Source organism: Littorina saxatilis, linkage group LG16, assembly GCF_037325665.1.
Source record: "Littorina saxatilis isolate snail1 linkage group LG16, US_GU_Lsax_2.0, whole genome shotgun sequence".
Taxonomy (NCBI): domain Eukaryota; kingdom Metazoa; phylum Mollusca; class Gastropoda; order Littorinimorpha; family Littorinidae; genus Littorina; species Littorina saxatilis.
In genome coordinates this window covers 26,396,438-26,417,636 of record NC_090260.1, presented here as the reverse complement: position 1 = coordinate 26,417,636, position 21,199 = coordinate 26,396,438, and the positions used below count along the sequence as shown (strand labels likewise).

The 21,199-nt window shown below is 39.9% G+C and overlaps 2 protein-coding genes across 3 annotated transcripts in view; both read right to left on the bottom strand.

The window, feature by feature from the left end:
• Window positions 1–4,573, bottom strand: part of LOC138950695 (uncharacterized) — a 20,406-nt gene extending 15,833 nt beyond the window's left edge. For both annotated transcript variants that reach the window (XM_070322411.1, XM_070322412.1), the window contains exon 1: window positions 4,189–4,573. The gene's annotated coding sequence lies outside the window, so the exon portion shown is untranslated. The remainder of the gene's footprint in view (window positions 1–4,188) is intronic.
• Window positions 4,574–5,195: 622 nt separating this feature from the next.
• LOC138950696 (uncharacterized) lies at window positions 5,196–19,302 on the bottom strand. Its single transcript, XM_070322413.1, has 6 exons — window positions 18,679–19,302; window positions 17,261–17,424; window positions 15,606–16,130; window positions 14,649–14,839; window positions 14,083–14,265; window positions 5,196–13,504 (listed from the first exon to the last, which is right to left on the bottom strand). Exons 1-6 carry the CDS (start codon window positions 19,294–19,296, stop codon window positions 13,068–13,070), a joined length of 2,118 nt encoding a protein of 705 aa, XP_070178514.1. The 5' UTR covers window positions 19,297–19,302; the 3' UTR covers window positions 5,196–13,067.
• Between the last annotated feature and the right edge of the window lie 1,897 nt (window positions 19,303–21,199).

Sequence of the window (21,199 nt, the reverse complement as noted above, 5' to 3'; positions counted from 1 at the left end):
TTTTTTATTTGTTTTTTTTTTAATAAATTCGCTGATTTGGCCCCCCAAAAAAGGAGGAACCCCCCCCCCCCCCCCCTTACAACTCATTTGGTCCGGCCCTGTTCCTGCATGTTTCTCTTTTTCTTCTGCACTCGGTCAAAATTTCTTCAGTTGACATAGAGCCAGATAAACAAGCATGTTCCCGTGAGCACGACATACACATGCTGACAATAGACAGTTGTGAATAAGCCAAACTCAACTTGACAGGATTGCTGATACACACAGGCACATTATTTTAGTTTTATTTACCCTGTTTTGAACAAGCAGCTGTATTGCAAAGCACATTTTCTTCATGGATTTTTGATAATTTGTTTCTGTATATATAATTATGTTTATGTCTTAATCATTTATTCATCTATGTGTTTATGTGTTTGATTATGCGTGTGTGTGTGTGTGTGTGTGTGTGTGTGTGTGTGTGTGTGTGTGTGTATGTGTGTGTGTGTGTAAGTGTGTGTGTGTGTGTAAGTGTGAGTTGTGTGTGTGTGTGTGTGTCTGCCTCTGTGTGTGTGTGTGTGTGTGTGTATGTATGTGTGTGTGTGTGTGTGTGTGTGTCTGCGTGTGTGTCTGTCTGTGGATGTGTATGTGTGTGTGTGTGTGTGTGTGTGTGTGTGTGTGTGTGTGTGTGTGTGTGTGTGGATGCGTGCGTGGTGAGTGTGTGTGGATGAGTGTGTGTGCGTGTGTGTGTGTGTGTGTGTGTGTTTGTGTGTGTGTGTGTGTTGTGTGTGTGTGCGCACACATCTGTGTGGCTGTGGCTTTGACTGGCAAATGTTAGCAAGAAACTAGGATTTACACTAAACATGACAAAATACAAAACACACCAATAAACATAAGAACTGATGACTTTTCTTAAAATTGTGAATTGCCTGTGCCACTGACACACCAAACTTATAATGACAAAGCGCGCAGTAGACCGTAGTTTCCCTTCTTTCAGGAAGTTCTTTTCAACGACACACACAACCCGTCACAAGTACAATATACCCGAGTATAAACCTTTCTAATGATCTAGCTACACCTTGCGTGTTGAGTCTCGCTGTAAAATATCACAGACAGTTTGTGCAGGCCTGAATCAGGAATTCCCATGTTGACACCTGACTGCGACTGAGTTACTTTTTCGGGGGGTCACCAGACCTGTCATTTGAGTTTGTCTGCTGGATTGTGGGCTTTCTGTCATAGCTTCCGCGGTATGTAGATTGAACGTAGCTAAGGCAGCATGACAATATTCGCCTGCATTATAATATTTATTTTAAGCCTGACTGCAAGATACGTTACTTCTTTTTGACAACGGTATGTTTTGGTGGATTGCAGGACGCCTCGTAAAGCTATCACACCATCTACATTGGAAAAGAAAAAAAAATTACAAGGTCAAATCACGCCAATAATATACAGTTATCGCAGTAGGCCTATATACCTCTTGGATGTGTATAGATTGTAAATGTACATTTAGCTAGTAAATTTGGCCTTTTCATCAGGTTTATTGCAGCACGTATGGTGACAGAGTGATTGCAATATGCCTTCGAAATGTATTTATTATGTTGAATATGGTTATTGCAATACGTCTATCGAATATAGTTGCTGGAACACGCCTGTTTTGTTATAGTTATCGCAGTACGCCAGTTGAATACAGTAATTAAAACATGAGTGTTGGATACAGGTTATTAAAGCACACCTTTTAGAGATAGGAAATTGAATACAGTGTGCCCGTTGAATATATTTATTATATATATTTGATATAATATATTATTTGAATATATATTGCAGCATGTCAGTTGGGTTTAGGTATGGCAGCACGTCTGCAGAATACGGTGACTGGAAATTGATACACGCCTTATTCAAGATGATTTTGTTGTGGTTTCCGATTTAGAGTAAATCATATTCTTTTTTCCTGGGAGAGACACTTTAACCGATAATGTGACTGGGTGAGACATGAAGCCTGTGCTGCGACTTCTGTCTTGTGTGTGACGCACGTTAAATGTCAAAGCAGCACCGCCCTGATATGGCCCTTCGTGGTCGGCTGGGCGTTAAACAAACAAACAAACAAACACTTTAACCGATTAGATTTTCATTCTTCAAAACACTATCGCCTAAAAGGGGACCCTGTCCATAACGACCAGCTGTCTTATAACGAGCACTTTTGGTCGGTCCCTTTCAAGAGTGGCGGTTATAGACAGGTTCGGCTGTAGTTACAAAATAACTCAGCCAAGGAAGGAAGCTATCAATGTACGTGATCAACATATGTCACACGCTTTAATTCTTTGCCACTACTAAAGCAAACGTGTGCAAGATTGTATGTTACACGCTTTGGAGCATGTGCAAGAACGGATTCAAACTCGAAATCGTCCTTCAAAAAGCCCCAAAATGCACACACGACTTTTATTTCTCCTGCTGTTATTGTTTCCTCTCTTTACAAATTCGTCAACGCTGAGAATACTGAAAACGGCATCCGAGACGACAGAACTGTTTCCATACGCGAATTTAGCTGCCCTTGGAAAGTGGCTCGCTCACGAGGCTTGTTAGTCTGAATCTAGAAGGACAGAGTTATGAACATAGATGACAAAGATCCCGGAAAGAACAAACATTTCGCGGATGCAGACACAAAAAGACGTCATGAAAATTGCGATGCTTCAAAAGATACAGACTGTGACGATGACTGTGACGTCATTCACATATACCGAGACGTCATTCATAGTTGTTCGGTCACTTTCGTCAAAAGGTAGATCTCTCCACAATGGCTGCTCCTGTGTTTAGGTTTATCAAGCTTGAGTACGCAAAACGTGTTTGTTCTCTCCTCTGTTGAAGCTGTGAGACATAAATGCCATTCCGACTTGGTCGTGTGATAGAGTTTTCTTCCACACTCGATTAGCTGATGTCTAACTCAGCCTGACGGCTTCGTTAGACAATCAACGTAATCTCGTGTGGAAGAAAACGTCTGTCACACGACCAAGTCGGAATAGCAGGTAATCATACATGCAAATCATGTTGCGTGTTGCACAATCACACGCATATATCACACACATGTCTGTTTATTCTTAAAAATAAAGTTTACTCTTTTTAGGACAAAGTTGAAACAAGTTTTAGACCACCTTAGTACAACGAGTTATAAAATTAAGGCTCCAACTGAGGAGAAGGCAAAAGTCCCTAACATTTTAGGCAGGTCTATAGAACATTTTGAAACTTTCATTCAAAATCGTGCAATCTAGAGCAAAATCTTAACATACTTATGGCAGTTTCTCATTTAAACAATCAACGGAAAAACCATGTATTCACGGAATTCGGGAAAGCGTGGTTGAGTCAGCCGGAAGACAAAGATATTGCGCCTGGTGCTTCTTACCGGGGAAGTTGTATTACTAAAACACACGTGTACGTGTAGTAATTCTCGTAAGAACTCACGACGATCTTTAAGAACAACCCCCCCACACACACACTCACACACACACATGCACACACCCACACACTCACACACACACACTCACACACACACACATACACCCACACACTCACACACTCACACACACACACACTTATACACCTCTTCCCCCCACACACACAAATGTGCACACATCTACACACTCAAACACACATACACTCACACACACACACATACTCACATACACACACACTCACACACACACACAAACACACACACACACAAACACACACACACAAACACACACACACACACACACGCTTATACACCCCCTACACATACACATACATACACATACACACACACACACACACATACGCATAAACAAACATTATTCTAAATAAACATTATTCTATTCTATTCTATTCTATTCTATTCACACACATACACACACACACACACACACACACACACACACACACACACACACACACACACACACACACACACACACACACGCGCGCGCACACGTACATATACACACTTAATACAGCCTATCCTCTTTTTTCAGAATCGACAAATTACGACCCAAATGAAATGTGGAAGCAGCCACAACTCGGCGTAAATGTCTACCGTAGCTCAGTCCCGTATGTCTTTACTCGAATCCCGATCTTTGTATCAATATTGCTATTCCACCTTCCCAATGTTAATTGTGTTATAGACTCGCTTCTGAGGCACAATATCACAAATGTATATATGACAAAACACGAAACAAAAACACTTACAGGCAGCGAATGGCGCTGGGTCCCTTCGGATTATCGTCCCAGTCTGCTGTTGTCAACACAAACCTGAGAAACTAGCACGCAGACGGTAGCCAAACAGAACGACCTCAGCGCTGTAGATTGTATTATGCATAACACACACGGTTTTTTTCTGGCCTGACATTGGATTTCGCTGTGAATGGCTCAGCAACACATTACATACAGCCGCATGAATACTGTTTTTTTTTCTTTTCCAAACCAGGATACAAATAACCAGTCACAAAGCTTGTCTCAGTTATGTAGTTGTTATCATTTAGTTGCTCTTGCATGGGCTTGTTTGCTGGCCTACTCTTGGTGTCAGTATCAAGTGTCGGTTTCGATTCTTTCCCGACATGAGGACTAAATCGAGTGCAGTCATTGTGTCAACTAGGTCAAATGACGTCTGCGTCTATTCATAACATCTCTGACTAGATCGAGCAATGCCGATGGCCCAGTGGTTAAGACATCGGCCTTGCGTGTGGTAGGATCAGAGGGCAATGGCTATACACGTAAAACTACGCTCGTGCGAACCACGAGATTACGTGGGAGTTGCATCGTTGTGTGTGTGTGTGTGTGTGTGTGTGTGTGTTCATGTGCATGTGTGCGTGCGCGCGCGCGCGTGTGCGTGCGTGTGAGTGTGTGTGTCTGTTTTCTTTCCTCTGAGCTATTTCTGATATAGCAGGTAGAATGATTGCAAAATCAATGCACACACCGTATCGATTTCGCCTCATGCAACACGATTAGGAGGGCCAACGTATGGCGAGATCTCGTACTTGAACACATTTATTGTAGGGTGCACACACACACACACACTCACACACACACACACACACGACCACCCACACACACACACGCCCACCCACACACACACACACACACATACACCCACACATACACACACACACACCACTACACACACACACACACACACACACACACACATACACACACACACACACACACACACATATATATATATACTCACAATGCCAACAAATCAGAAACCGTTTATTTTGACTGTCAGATTCTTTTTCTACAACACGGACAGTTTTCTAAATTAAAAACATTCAGTTTCAGTTACTAAAAACAGTTTCAAGTTCTGCTCAGATCATGGATGCAGATTGCCTTCTGTCTATTTTAAACTAAAAATGTTACTTCAACATTATAACAACAACAAAATCCCAGCTGCGTCTAGAGATGTATGATTTTATGATGGAACCGCAATCTCTTTTATTGGTTTATGTATTTTCTGTTAAATATTTCTTTGAGAAGTGTGATGCGCCTGGAACTTTCGTGAGAGTTGGGCAATCAAAATATCATTATCATTATATTAATAGTACATTAACAACTGCTAAGACTGAAACTATTCCAATCTTCCATCCGTTTCTGATTTTTTTTTAGCTTTTTATACGTGTACGCTTTTTCAACACAGACACGACACATAAGAGAAGCAGGTAAAAAAAAAGTGATAACATATATGTATATACGTATGCGTTATTCTTCAGAGCTGTGTATCAGGGAAAACCATTTTACGAATTTGACATTTCTTTACTTAAGTGAGACATTTTAACCATACATACTGATTTCAATAACAATTACTGGTTCCATATTTATTCTTGGCCTGCAGAAATATATTTAGAAATACTTATACATTGTGTGTGTCTACGTTCCGTTCAGTAAATTACAAGGGTTTCAAAGTACGTTAACTTCTTAACACGGAAACCAAAAGTTGTGACATGGATTTGAACACTAACAATTAATAAAAAAAAGAATACAAAAATATCTACTATGTTTTTTCGTGCATGTCCGTAACATTATCTAACTGGAGTATTACTGAAAAAAGTAAAGAGAATACATTCTAGTTGCCATTTAATATACGTTATAATCATTTAAAGGACTGAAAATGAATGTCACAAAATGGTACCCAGCTCTGGAGAATAACCCACATGGGTGAATAGTTATATTCGAGTCTTCAAACCGTTTGTTGTTTTGTGGTAGCTTTTTATATACAAATTGTTTTTCGACACAGACTTTATATATATATATATACATATACACATAAAAACCAAAGCCGGACAAAGTGATGAGCGTTATCTGCTATATCTGGCAGTATTAAAAATGTCAAGCCATTTCTGGGTGGTAGCTTTTTACGTTTATACTTTTATATTATAATCACTACACAAAAGAGCCGAAGCACGTCAAAGTGAAGAAAAGAATATGCTATGTCTGGTATTATTCAAATATTTAAGCCGACTCTGGTTTCTGGTTTTACGTTACCTATGAGTCTATTTGCATACATTATATTTTAGAACAAGGATACTACAAAAAAGATACAAAACACGAGAAAGTATAATTGGAATTATCTGCTATGTCTGGTATTATTCCAAAGTTCAAGTTTTTGGTTATGATCTAGCTAAAGTTTTACGCAAATGGTTCTACAATACAGACACTGGACATAAGATGCAAAGGACGATAAAGTGATGGGTATTATTTTCCATGTCTGGTATCATTCTATTCTTCAAACCAATTTTGTTTTCCATTCATTTATTAACAACAAAGGAACTATATATAACATACGTTGTACGACAAAAAAATGAAAAAAACATATGTCAAAGTGAAATAAGGTATCTGCTATGTCTGGTATTGTATTCCAATCTTTAAGCCTTTTCTTACAAATTTGAGCTATTAACAAAAAAACACGCCAAATTAAAATAAAAGTATCTGCTCTTTCTGGTATTATATTCCAATATCCAAGCCGTTTCTGGCTTTATGTTTGCTATTTACATGCACATTTTTACAACAAAGATACTACACAGAAGATACAAGGCATGAAAAAGTGATTAACATTATTTTCCCATTTTACGTTAGCTATTAACATACACACTTCCCGTACTACACAGACATTTCACACAAGAGCGGAAGCATGTCAAAGAGATAAACAGTTTTTGCTTTGTATGGTATTATTCAAATCTTCAAGCCGTTTCTGGTTTTAAGTTACCTATTTACATGCAAACTTTTACAACAAAGATACTACACAAAATATACAATGCACGACAAACCAATTGGCATTATCTGCTTTGCCTAGTATTATTCTAATGTTCAAGAAGTTCTTGATTATGATGTAGCTACAGTTTTACATAAATGGTCCTCCAATATAGACGCTGGACATAAGACGCAAAGGAAAATTAAGTGATGGAGATTATCTGCTATGTCTGGTATCATTCTAATCTTCAAACCGATGTTATTTTCCATACATACATTTACAACAAACAAACTATATATAACAGAAAATTACGACAACAGTATGAACAATATCTGTCATGTCTTGAATTATTGATATCTTCAAGTCGTTTCTGGTTATGTGGTCGTTTTTGTTTTACATAGGTACATTTACGATGCAGATACTACACATAAGTCACAAAGCAAGACAAAGTTATAAAAAGTATCTGCTATGTCTGGTCTTATATTCCAATCTTCACGCCGTGTCTAATTAATGTTAGCTATTAATATAAATACGTGTACAACACAGACACTTCACACATAAAGGAAAAGCACGTCAAAGTGAAATAAAGTATCTGCTATGTCTGATAATATATTCCAATTTTCAAGCCGTTTCTTATTGATATAAGCTATATTAACATACATACTTGTACAACAGAGACACTTCACACAAAAAGACATAGCGCGCCAAAGTGAGAAAAAGTATCTGCTATGCCTGGTATTATGATTTATTCCAATCTTTCAGCCGTTTCTAATTCATATAAGCTATTAACATACATACTTGTACAACAGACACTTCACAAAACGCAAAAGCACGCAAAATAAAAAAATGAAAGTTTCTGCTATATCTGGTATTATTTCAATCTTCAAACCATTTCTGGATTTATGTTAGCTATTTACAAGCACATTTTTTACAACAAAGATACTACACAGTAGATACAAAGCATAAAAACGTGATTGGCATTATTTTTTTAAGTCTGATATTGTTCCAATATTTAAGCCTTTTCTGGTTTTACGTTACTTATTAACATACAATCTATTCGTACAACACAGATATTTTACATCAGAGCCGAAGCACGTCAAAATGGTACACGTTTTTACATTTAGTCAAGTTATGACTAAATGTTTTAACATAGAGGGGGGAATCGAGACGAGGGTCGTGGTGTATGTGTGTGTGTGTGTGTGTGTCTGTCTGTGCGTGTGTGTGTATAGAGCGATTCAGACTAAACTACTGGACCGATCTTTATGAAATGTTACATGAGAGTTCCTGGGAATGATATCCCCGGACGTTTTTTTCATTTTTTTCGATAAATGTCTTTGATGACGTCATATCCGGCTTTTTGTAAAAGTTGAGGCGGCACTGTCACACCCTCATTTTTTAATCAAATTGATTGAAATTTTGGCCAAGCAATCTTCGACGAAGGCCTAACTTCGGTATTGCATTTTAGCTTGGTGGTTTAAAAATTAATTAATGACTTTGGTCATTAAAAATCTGAAAATTGTAAAAAAAACATTTTTTATAAAACGATCCAAATTTACGTTCATCTTATTCTTCATCATTTCCTAATTCCAAAAACATATAAATATGTTATATTTGGATTAAAAACAAGCTCTGAAAATTAAAATATATAAACATTATGATCAAAATTAAATTTTTGAAATCAATTTAAAAACACTTTCATCTTATTCCTTGTCGGTTCGTGATTCCAAAAACATATAGATATGATATGTTTGGATTAAAAACACGCTCAGAAAGTTAAAACGAAGAGAGGTACAGAAAAGCGTGCTCTCCTTCTCAGCGCAACTACTACCCCGCTCTTCTTGTCAATTTCACTGCCTTTGCCACGAGCGGTGGACTGACGATGCTACGAGTATACGGTCTTGCTGAAAAATTGCATTGCGTTAAGTTTCATTCTCTGAGTTCGACACCTTGTCTAAATGTTGTATTTTCGCCTTACGCGACTTGTTTGTTTTGTATGGTATTATTCAAATCTTCAAGCCGTTTCTGGTTTTATGTTAGCTATTTACATGCAAACTTTACAACAAATATATTTGATCGTTGTTTATCCATGACATCCAAGTTGCCTCAGTTATCCTCAATCTCTTGAATACTGTTTTCACACAAACAGCAGCCTAGCTGGCGACAACCAGTGGGCGATAACAGAATGGCAACAGCCGATGTCGACTCATTTGCGCACATCGATTGGTCAATAACAAGTGTCTGGTTGTTTTAAATTGGTGAATAAAATGTGATCTTTGCATAGAAATTAGCTCAGTCTGTGTGTAGTATCCAGAAAATTGAAATGTTAGAAACCACTGACACTTGCAATAAGCCAAGATAATTTCCATGAGAATAGTTTATTGAGATTTCAGGAATTGTGAATTTTGCTAGGGGTTTAAACTCGAAGTGGACAGTCCAATGAGCTTTTCTTTGGCCATAAAAACACACCTTGGCATCCCAGAGGTTTGGCTACAAAGGATCCAGTGGTCGTTTTTGGCTGGCACATGTCCCCCTTTATAAACACCATGTTAGCATCACCAAGCTGGTCGCAAAATCAGCATTGACATTTTTTTAAATTTCTGTCCTGCGAGCTATCAATTAAGGGAATCCAAATAAGTAGCCCCATCAATTCGAATTTCTCCTTTTTTTTCTTAAAAGTTAAAATTAAAATTTAAACACAAAAAATTAGCAACAAAATCAAAATCAAAATACATTGGTACATTATTCCAACGCCCAGCAAGTCTTCATTATCAGTTTGACAAATATCATCAATTGCATAAACAGGTAGTGCATATTGTTTCTATAATTATAAATCCACAATTATTACAAAATATATGCCTATTTACAACACCAATATTAAAAACAGATTACAACACATGAGCGAGTACAACAAAAATCAAAGCGAAATATCAACAATACCCAAACATAACTATTTAAACTCACACACACAAAACAGTCTCTTTGTTCTGTGATAATGAATCGCCTTCCTGTTGATTGTCAACATTCAGTTTGAAGATCATTAACATTTACCTTTACTATGACTTAAAACTTGTTGTCATTTCACACTGTGAAAAAAACCCAATAAGAAACACACAATCTTTGCAGTATGGCCATGTCAGGAGAAATGAGATACATCCCCAAAGGACCTTACAAATACAGTTCACTTGTTTCATATTACAGTTCTTTTTTTCCTTCCTTTTTTTTCTACTTTTACACGCCTACGTACTGTGACCAATGGAACCCTTGACTGCCGAAAGAATGTTGTCAAACATTTCAATAAAAATCATGACATACAAAGTAAAGCAATTACACCAATACTAAGAAAATCGTCCGGTCAAGGGGAGGCAATCATCTTGACGAAATTCAAAGGGCAAAGTACAGCGTTTATCTCTTCCCAGAGATTTATTTTTTATCATGATTGTAAAAAATGTATTTTACAAAGGTAATAGAATCCTCTTTTTACATTTAGCACTCGGTACAAATAGGGTACTACGGTCGTACACTACATAATAAAGACACACACACACAACAATAAACGCACAGTAAGACGACTGTGCAAGTCATCATCTATCAGATGACAGAGCGTAGAATACAAACATGTAAAGGTATAACGCAATAGAAACATGAACTCAAAATGACGTAAGCAAAATATGTCTTGCTGAAGAAAACAATGCGAAATTAAGTAATGTGCGTAATTAACAGATGATAAACAGTCATTTACACACGGTAGAATGCTGCAGCACACAAGTAAATACCCATAGCTATAGCATTGAATACAGGTGCATTTAATCAAACCTTGAATACTTTTATTATTTAGAACAAAAAGATTTTTTGTTTTTGTATTGTAACTTTCATTTCTCCTTTTTATTTCGAACGAAAGGACATATGTTTGGTCTATTTTTTGGATCATACATCGTAACAATCAAACCATTAACATACAATTTGTTTTTTAACTCATGGTTATCTTTCTTCTCCAAAAGTTGTCCATATTATTAATGGATATTTTTACCAGAAAAAAGGTGGTTATTTGTGCGATATATTTTCGTTTTTGTTTTCTATTTATTTACATGTGAAATGTTCAGATCAGCAATATGTGCACATATGCACCGCATTGTTGTGGGAAGGGCTTTGACAAAGAATGTGTGCCATACATACATGAGGTCTGTTGGGTGTGTTGTAGCAATATTTATACAGTAAAATACAGTTCAACCTGCCCTGGCGACTACCTTTTGATAACGACCACCTGTCCATTATAGCCCAAAAGAAACCCACACAACTTTCATCTGACATTCTATGTGGTTCTTGTTTATCCATGACATCCTAGTTACCTTGGTTATCCTCAATCTCTTGAATACTGTTTTCACACAAACAGCAGCCTAGCTGGCGGCAACCAGTGGGCGATAACCAAATGGCAACAGCCGATGTCGACTTTCGTCAACCTTTTCAACTACTTGTTTGCAAAAATGTTTTGAACCAAGCCGTCAGAGGCGATTCCAGCACCACGAAGGTGGCAGATTTGCATGGTTAAAACTTCTGGCGGTGTATATCTAGCTGTAAAATTCCAGCAAGTTCTAGATCCACAAGCACTCGTGTCATGTTGTTTCAATTTAATGTATATGTCATGCCGAATTCACGTAATTGCCGATTCCGCGTAATGGGCAACATTTTTGCCCATTTCGCGTAATCGGCAAAACGCTGCCCAATACGTGAAATCGGCAGCGTTTTGCCGAAATCGCGTAAAGGCTTCCATTTTGCGAAATCGGCAGACGTTTTGAGTTCAAAGTTCTCAAATGCCTGGGATATGATCACACTTAGACAACTAGATACTCGAATGGATAGATATTGCAATAATCGATAAGTTATGGCAAGTTATTGCAGAAAGTGTAGTTTTCGTGCATTTCCGGAGTTATGCTCGACACAGACCAACATAGACCATACAAAACATAGTAGGGAGGTAAAGCAATGTTAATGCAATGTTCTGGTGACACAAAAAGTAACAGATTGGCTGTCGCTTTTGCAAAATGGGCAAATTTTAGAAGCCTTTCCGCATTTTCGGCAAAACGCTGCCGATTTCACGTAATGGGCAGCGTTTTGCCGATTACGCGAAATGGGCAAAAATGTTGCCGATTCCGCGAATTCGGCAATTCCGTGAATTCGGCACGACATATACAACTTTAACTTTTCATTCTTTGTGTGTAATATCCTGAAAATAAATGAAAACTCTTCATGGTGATTCTTTGCACAAGTTTCCGTTTTCGTTATGGTTTTAAACTTAATGTCGGCCACCAAATGACCTTTTGCTAGATCATTGAAACCCACAACATTATTTTTAGGGTTTGGCTACAAAGGATTCAGCAGTTTTACAAATGGCACACGTCCTCTGTCAAAATCCATCCAACTAGTAAGTCCCCTCTTATCTCAGAAGAAGACGGTTCCTATGGAACGTTGATCTCTTCAGAATTCAGCCGTTTTATCTATAGCACATCTAAGGAACCCTGTCAAAATCCTTTCAATCGTCGTCATCTCAAATATTTGGCTATAAAGGGTTCAACAGTCGATCCCTTGTCAAGATCCCACCGAAAAGGATCCCTCGGCATATCAAATTTCGACTACAAAGGATTGAGCAGTTTCTGAATGTCACATGTCCCCTGTCAAACTCCCTCCCATAAGAGCACCATTTACCTTCCATAATCTTCCAGTGTTGGCAATGTTGCATGAGGTCCAGTCTTGGATATCAGGTGTGGTAATTCTACTCATCTTTACCATACGTAATGGGGTATAGTGTTGGATATGAGGTGTTGTAATACTACTTATCTTTACCACACATAATGGGGTCTAGTGTTGGATATGAGGTGTGATAATCCTACTGAACCTCTCCACTGGTTTTGGGGTCCACTACTGCTGGTTGCTGCTGATAACTACGAGAGCCTGGGGGTTTGACATGGATCAGCTTGGATGTGGACCGTGACATCGAGCACAGACGAGCCCAGTCTAGATCGAAGTACACGGGCTGTGCAGTCTCCACACAAACCACGATCTTCCTTTCCAAGCCTTGGACAAAACGTGAGCCTGCCGCTACAATTTCGTCCGGCCCTGACATGGTAGCCACGGCGCCAGCAGCATCAGCATCTCCTGTTTCCAGCACAGTGACTGGAAACTTAGCTTGTCTCAGACCTCGTATGAGACCGCTGGCTTCCCGGGCTTTCTTACCTGTGGTTTTGTCGTGAAAGTAAGGATCCCAGGTAAGAAGAAAAACATCTCTGTATCGTGGGGGTTGTGGGTTCTTTCCCAATGCCCGACCTGTGAGGAAAAACAGCACAAATAAATAAATCTGTTACATGTGAGTACCCTAAGTTTTTGGGCTCTCTCTCTTTAGGCCTCCCTTTAGAATTAGTGTTTAGACTGGTTGAATTATTCGTCATGCAAATGTCACGACCAAGCTCGGATGCTATTTAACTTAATTAACATGCAGGCTAAAGCCTGTGTTTGGTTCCTGTTTTTGATTGTTATCATGTCTCGAAGAACTACAGTCTTTAATGTGTGAAATGTTTTATTTTTTCCCTCAGTCCTGTTGAAAGTTGACCATTGCACCATACCGAATGTTGACTCAGACAGGCAGACGTAATTAACAGACGGCCAAACAGACGTATGGACGGACATGCAGTAAACTGTTGGGCAAGCAGGCTGATACTCTCTCTCTCTCTCTCTCTCTCTCTCTCTCTCTCTCTCTCTCTCTCTCTCTCTCTCTCTCTCTCTCTCTCTCTCTCTCTCTCTCTCTCTCTCTCTCTCTGTTTCCTCTTTCTCTCACCAACTAATTGTAAGATAAGACCTAGCCATAGATCCTCATTCTTGTTAAATAAAGTTCAGTTCCAACTTACCTGGTTTGCCAACGTCAAGAGTGTTTAGAATGTCAGCCACTTTTTGTCCGCACGCTTCGCAGTCATAAGGTTCCTTTACGCCCTCATGTTCGCGGCCTTGGTGGAACACCTCCTCGGGTTCCGGACCACACGCAGGCAACGGGACGCTGGACTCTTCATAGCCGTGCACATCCTTATCTGGACCTATGGTAGCGAGGGCGAACACAAAAACATAACCGTTTTGCTATGGAAAGAGCTTCAATTCATAGATGTGCATACCAAGTTGTTTTATTTATTTCATCATCCGCGAATTTTTGTAACCATGCAATGCCTTTTCATTAAACAAAGCCTTTTTCTGAGAAAAAAAAGATTGGTCTCATATTTTTCAAAAAACTATTTTGAACATTACTACTTAAATTGCCATAGTCCCCAATTTCTGCTTATTTCAAAGATTCACCAAGAATCTATTACAGCTCGGATATCTCCAAAATAAATATTTGTCTTCTTAAAGAATATTGCTCATTTCTACACTTGTTTAAAAAATGTGCACTTGAAATACATTTTTAAAAAAGGTTGGTTCATGCTACCTATGGCACGGTGTTCCATCACACGACAAGTGATTGACGGCGGTGTTCTCAGGGCAGTTTTCAGAACGACCTCCTTGAAGTTAGGCGGTTTCAACTTGTGGTACATGCCAGCCGCCCACAGATGCAAGCCTTTCCCTACACGCGCCTGTAGTTGGGTGCAGAACTCAGTGAAGTTCTTCTCATTGGTATTGCTGAAATATTGAAAGAAAAGAAACGCACAAAGGTAACGATTTAGGATATAATTCACAATGGAGCATCAATGAAACATGACAGGCAAGCATGATCAAATTGGAGCAATACAGTCCCTGTTGCATCCCCGTACTTAAATTTCAGGGTTGCTTGGTTCGCAATCCGTTTTGGTCGAAACTAACCCGTAATAAAACAATTATTTATGATATGCTGACTGTTGGTTTGAGTAATATCTAATATGCTGACTGTTAGCAAATGATAGCAGACATGTCGAGAAAATGGATAGCTGGCTCATGCTGCTTTCACTTTTGTGACATGAAATTATCATTTGCTAACAATTAGCATATTAGAAATAACGGTTTTATTACCGTCTAATTACGACCAAAAGAAATGTTAAAGCGATCCCGTGAATCAGAAAGAACAGCGGCATTGGGGCCTGGATTGCTACAATCTGAATATGCCTGTCAGTCAAAGCATTTTTGAGACCTGACGTGATGGATGTTAACAAATTAAATGCTCTCACAGAATAATCTCACCAGATAAACCATATTGAACATGCATTTCAGTTGAGTTGATTTTTGATTAGCGGGTCACCTAGAATCAGTCCAAATAGCCATATGGTGCACTGAAATGGTAATAATCAATGATAACACATGTTTCAAAAATCATATCATCATTCCCCCTTCAGCTCCATGATGATCTACGGGTTACAGGGGAAGTAAGCATTACCTCATACATGCAGTGATATAAAAGACTGATATGACTGACCTCGAGAAAACATCACAGGCTTCGTCCACAATAATGAAGAGTTCTCCTTCGGGTTCTGATTTAGCAAGTTCTTCCACGGAAGCCTTCGTGTAAATAGGCAAGTCAAATATATGCAGGCGAACCCAGGGATTTTCAGCTTGTCCTGCTGTTCCTTCGGGTCCCTGAATCCCAGTTTGTTTCGCCATCTCCTTCAACTGTTGATTAATCATGTGTGACACCGCTATGTTGCCTTCCCTAGTGCTCACGACATGCACTGGTTTGTGTTTTTCCTTAATCCAGGTAATTGCTCTAAGGATTAGAATCAGAGTTTTCCCCGTGCCAGGTGGACCACAAAGGTAGACCAGGGGCTCCTGAAACTCTTGCTGACATACTTGCAGCTGATTAGGATGCAGTAGAATGAGAGCTGGGGCGAATCTGTTGGCTGTCTCTGCCACCCCTTCCCCCGGCGTGCGGAGATCAGAGCAGTGGGCCAGGGCTGGCACTGATGAGCAAGGAACCGTGATTGTGGTTTCCGGTCCCACAAACCTGAAATCGTTGACAAAGGGAGGGCATCAAAAAGTATGGTACGCTCCTAAAGGTGCTTGCTTCTAATTACTGTTTCAAAACAGTCTACAAGGTGTTTGCTTGGGAAACGTATCGGTTTAGTTGTTGTTACTAACTTGACAGCTTATTATAAAAACGTGTAATCAAAAATCGTGAACAATTAACAATAATACTACTACAGTATTTTGACGATAATTTAGACAATAAAAATGTCAAAGTTTTCAATGGTTGTCGCCATTTTATTTTAGGTGTACTCAGCCAGTCTTGAGATGTGTAATAAGAGGTTGTCTATTTGCAAATATTAGTAATATTAATAATGTTCAGTAAGTACTGGTGTCGAATGACTGATGTGAAACAGATGATTGGCTTATGGCAATGCGCTTAAAACTGTTAGAGTGCGCTAACTTTTTCAGAGAACATACTCATGCGCCTGTGTCACAGTGAGGCTGTGCCCCTTCTCTCGATTAATTATTGACAGAAGCCCGCAGCATTTTTTTCGATTTGCTCTATAAATCTCTTAGCCCACTGTGATGTCTCAATAACATACATAATAATAAAAAATAATGATGATATTTCTAAGACTAATCATAATATTAAAACTACTACTAGTATTAATAATAATAATACATAACCTGTCTATATCGTGAGTCATATCAAATGGCTTCAATCTTTTTACTTTTTCTCAAACAATACTTATAAAACTACTCTTTTCCTCAAGACAATCTGATTTAAAAATAAACGGTTTGGGTTTGCTTGAGATATATCTTTGAGAAAACATATATTCTAAGATACAATCGTAAGATGGCAACAAGGTTTTAACTTCCCACTGACAAACTACCCCTAGCCAAGACACACCATATCGAGTTTCGAACAACCAAATGCCGTCAATCGAAAAAGATGTTTGAGGACCACTTTCAACGTTCTTTTCCAAGCATAATAAACTTCAGTGTAGTTTTTTTCTTCTCTTAATTCTCCTTTTAAAACACACACACACATACACACACATACACACACACACACACACACACACACACACACACACATATACACACAAACACGCACACACACACACACGCACGCTCACACACACGCACACACACGCACACACATACCTAGCCACAAGGTCCAAATAAACATCATCTGTCATTGAAGGATCTGGACCATCTCGTTCCACACACTGTTGCCACCACCGGGTTGGGTCCACGACGTCATCGGAGGTTAAACACAAGGGGACAGGATCCACCTTTTCATCGATATTCAAACAGCGACGTAGTCTCTGATGACGAAAAAATCCATTTCTAAAACAATTGTCACTTAGCACTTGTCCTATTTGATCAATTCACTGCATACAGCGAAATGTGCTATATCTGTTTGCAAGAGTGCGCTTAAAGCTTCAGTCACACACGCGATTCAATCGTTGAGATTCAATCGCGCGAATCAATCTTGAGCCGATCGCACATCACATCGTAGGCCATTGACCCGTCACACGATGAACGATTGACTAACAATTAACGAACAATAACTCCACGCGAGCGAGGCGGAAGTGACGCGTCACAGTGAACACGGCGAACGCGCTTTGCGAGAGCAGACGCTAATGTTCGAACATCGCTCTTCCTTCCTGAAAAATACTTTTCAGCATTTCGCCTTTGCGAGAAATAAAGTTTCCAGACAGTTGCAATTAATGTTTCCCGACTGTTGTACACGCCTAAAACGTCTCCTTTATAACTGAGTAGGAAACTGTTCTTCCCAAAAGTTTTAAATCGACGAAGAGACGCTGTCCGCCACTGTCCGCCATTATTTTACGTCACGGCGTGAAGGCCGCAACGACGCGTTCTGATTGGCTCTGCCCCTGCGATTGACTGACGACTGGGTCGCAGGAATAGAACAAGTTCTAAAGCTCAAAGCTACGAGGGAATCGCATGAGACTGAGTCGCAGACTTGTCGTAGCTATTTTCCACGACTCGGTCGCTCGTGTGACAGGGTAAATCTCACGATTGAATCGCGTGTGTGACTGCCCTCTAATTCTCCATTCTGTAGCCATGTGTCAGCTGATATTTTTGCCTCTTGTATCTCTACTTTCGATTGGAGTGTTTTTGCTCCATATTTGTTTTATGTTGTATCATTTGTATAGTCCATGTTGTGGGTGAAACTCGTCGTCGGTAAGTTGCTGTGGATATACAGATTAAATTAATTTAAAGTAAAATTCCATGCTTAGAAATAAATAACGCATAACGGAAGCAATTAGCGTTTCGGGCTATAGGATAAACCGAATACATGATCATCAACTCGTGAATAGCCAGACAGTATTCAAAGCCATTAACCCTGAAGTGGAATTGGATCCGATGGCGAAAGTCAGAACATAACTATAGACCCATCACACACACACACACACACACACACACACACACACACACACACACACACACACACACACACACACACACACACACACACACACACACACACACACACACTTGTACACACGCACATAAACACACGCGCGCCCGCGTGCACAATTTTATGTACCAACCTTTTGCAGGTTCAGGTTGAGGAGAAGAACTTGACGCAGTTGATCCCTGGGGATGTGTGGCACCATCAGTGTTGTCCTGATCTTGGGCGGGTTTGGATGATGAGAAACCTTTCGCTGTAGCTCGCCACGTGATTTTTCTAGCTGTGTAACTGCTTGATTTACCTTTTGTTCTATAATGGTTTTCTTGTCCTTTTCCGACTTTTGAATTGTATCAAAGTTAATGCCAACAGATTTAATCTCACAGGCCAGCACACCGTAACGCCGGTGGATGATCAACGTGTCAAAGTCTCCGTCTTTATTTTTCGCTTTTTTAGTCAGAGACTTGAGAATGTTCCGGAACTCGAGCTGTGAAACTACGACCATGACTTGATTCTGAGACAGCTGCTGTATGCATTTCAACACTGTGTTGTTAGCAGTGTCATCACGAATGTCACTTTCCTGGCTTTGCGGCACTTGAACGTACACTTCATGTCTTGCCATCATGACTTTGTCATGTTGAGTTTTGTTCATGTACACTGGAGGCACAAAGTAGGCTTGTCCATAAAGGTTCGGGTACCACTCTGGAACGCGCTGTTTACACAGAGCAATCGCCGCAGCGTCTTCTTTAGAAAGTGCCATGTTGAATGCCAGCTGTGGACACAGGAAAGCAATAAGTAATAGTTAGATTGATTGGCAGACAGACATACAGACCGACAGACAGACAGATGGATAGATATATTTATCGCAAAGGTTGCTATGGTCATTGGTAATCTAGGAACTGTATAGCAATTGATATATCAATCAATCAATCAATCAATGAGGCTTATATCGCGCATATTCCGTGGGTACAGTTCTAGGCGCTCTGCAGTGATGCCGTGTGAGATGAAATTTTATACGGCCAGTAATTGCAGCCATTTCGGCGCATATTTACCTTTCACGGCCTATTATTCCAAGTCACACGGGTATAGGTAGACAATTATTAACTGTGCCTAAGCAATTTTTGCCAGGAAAGACCCTTTTGTCAATCGTGGGATCTTTAACGTGCACACCCAATGTAGTGTACACGGGGGGGAGTTCGGACACCGAAGAGAGTCTGCACACAAATTTGACTCTGAAATAAATTTCCGCCGAACCTGGGATCGAACTCACGCTGACAGCGGCCAACTGAATACAAATCCAGCGCGCTACCAACTGAGCTATATCCCCGCCCCGGCAAAGAGGGTCCTGATTTGGCCTAAATGGTCCGCTGGACCCAAAAAGCAACAGCTAACTAACTAACTAACTAATTGATATAGAGCAGAAAATGCCTGGTAAAATTGGTATCGCTCAGGATAACGGGCGCAGTGGTGTGGTGGTAAGACGTCGGCCTCCTAATTGGTAGGTCGTGAGTTCGAATCCCGGTCGCTGCCGCTAAGTGGGTTACGAATGGAGAATTTTCCGATCTCCCAGGTCAACTCATCTGCAGACCTGCTAGTGACTTAACCCCCTTCGTGTGTACACGCAATCACAAGACCAAGTGCGCACGGAACAGATCCTGTAATCCATGTCAGAGTTCGGTGGGTTATAGAAACACGAAAATACCCAGCATGCCTCCCTCGATATCGGCGTATGCTGCCTGAATGGCGGGGTAAAAACGGTCATACACGTACAAACATAATCACATCACGTCAATAATATACTGTTATCGCAGTATGCCTCTTTTTGGTGTGTACATGCCCATAAGATACTGTTATCGCAGTATGCCCCTTGATTGTGTATAGAATGTAAACACATTTAGTAAAGTATGCCTTTTGATTAGGTTTAGTGCAGTACGTCTGTTGACAGAGTAATTGAAATATGCATTCGAAATGTAATTAATGAGTACGCTTGTCTATTGAATATAGTTATCGGAACACGCCTGTTTTGTTATAATTATATCGCAGTACGCCAGTTTGTTTGTTTGTTTGTTTGTTTGTTTGCTTAACGCCCAGCCGACCACGAAGGGCCATATCAGGGCGGTGCTGCTTTGACATATAACGTGCGCCACACAGGCTTCATGTCTCACCCAGTCACATTATTCTGACACCGGACCAACCAGTCCTAGCACTAACCCCATTATGCCAGACGCCAGGCGGAGCAGCCACTAGATTGCCAATTTTAAAGTCTTAGGTATGACCCGGCCGGGGTTCGAACCCACGACCTCCCGAGCACGGGGCGGACGCCTTACCACTAGGCCAACCGTGCCGGAAGTACGCCAGTTGAATACAGTCATTGAAACATGCGTGTTGCATATAGCAATGTAGCACATTTTGTTGGATATAGGTCATTGGCAGGACGTCCGTAGAATACGGTGACTGGAAATTGATACACGCCTCCTTCAAGATGATTTTGTTGTGGTTTCCGAATTACATAAACAAAATTTAAAACAAAAATTAAATTTAAAAAAAATCCCTGTGCTTAGAACTGTACCCACGGAATACGCGCGATATAAGCCTCATATTGATTGATATTGATTGATATTGATTGATATAGACAGGTTCGGTTGTAGTCGCAAAATAACTCA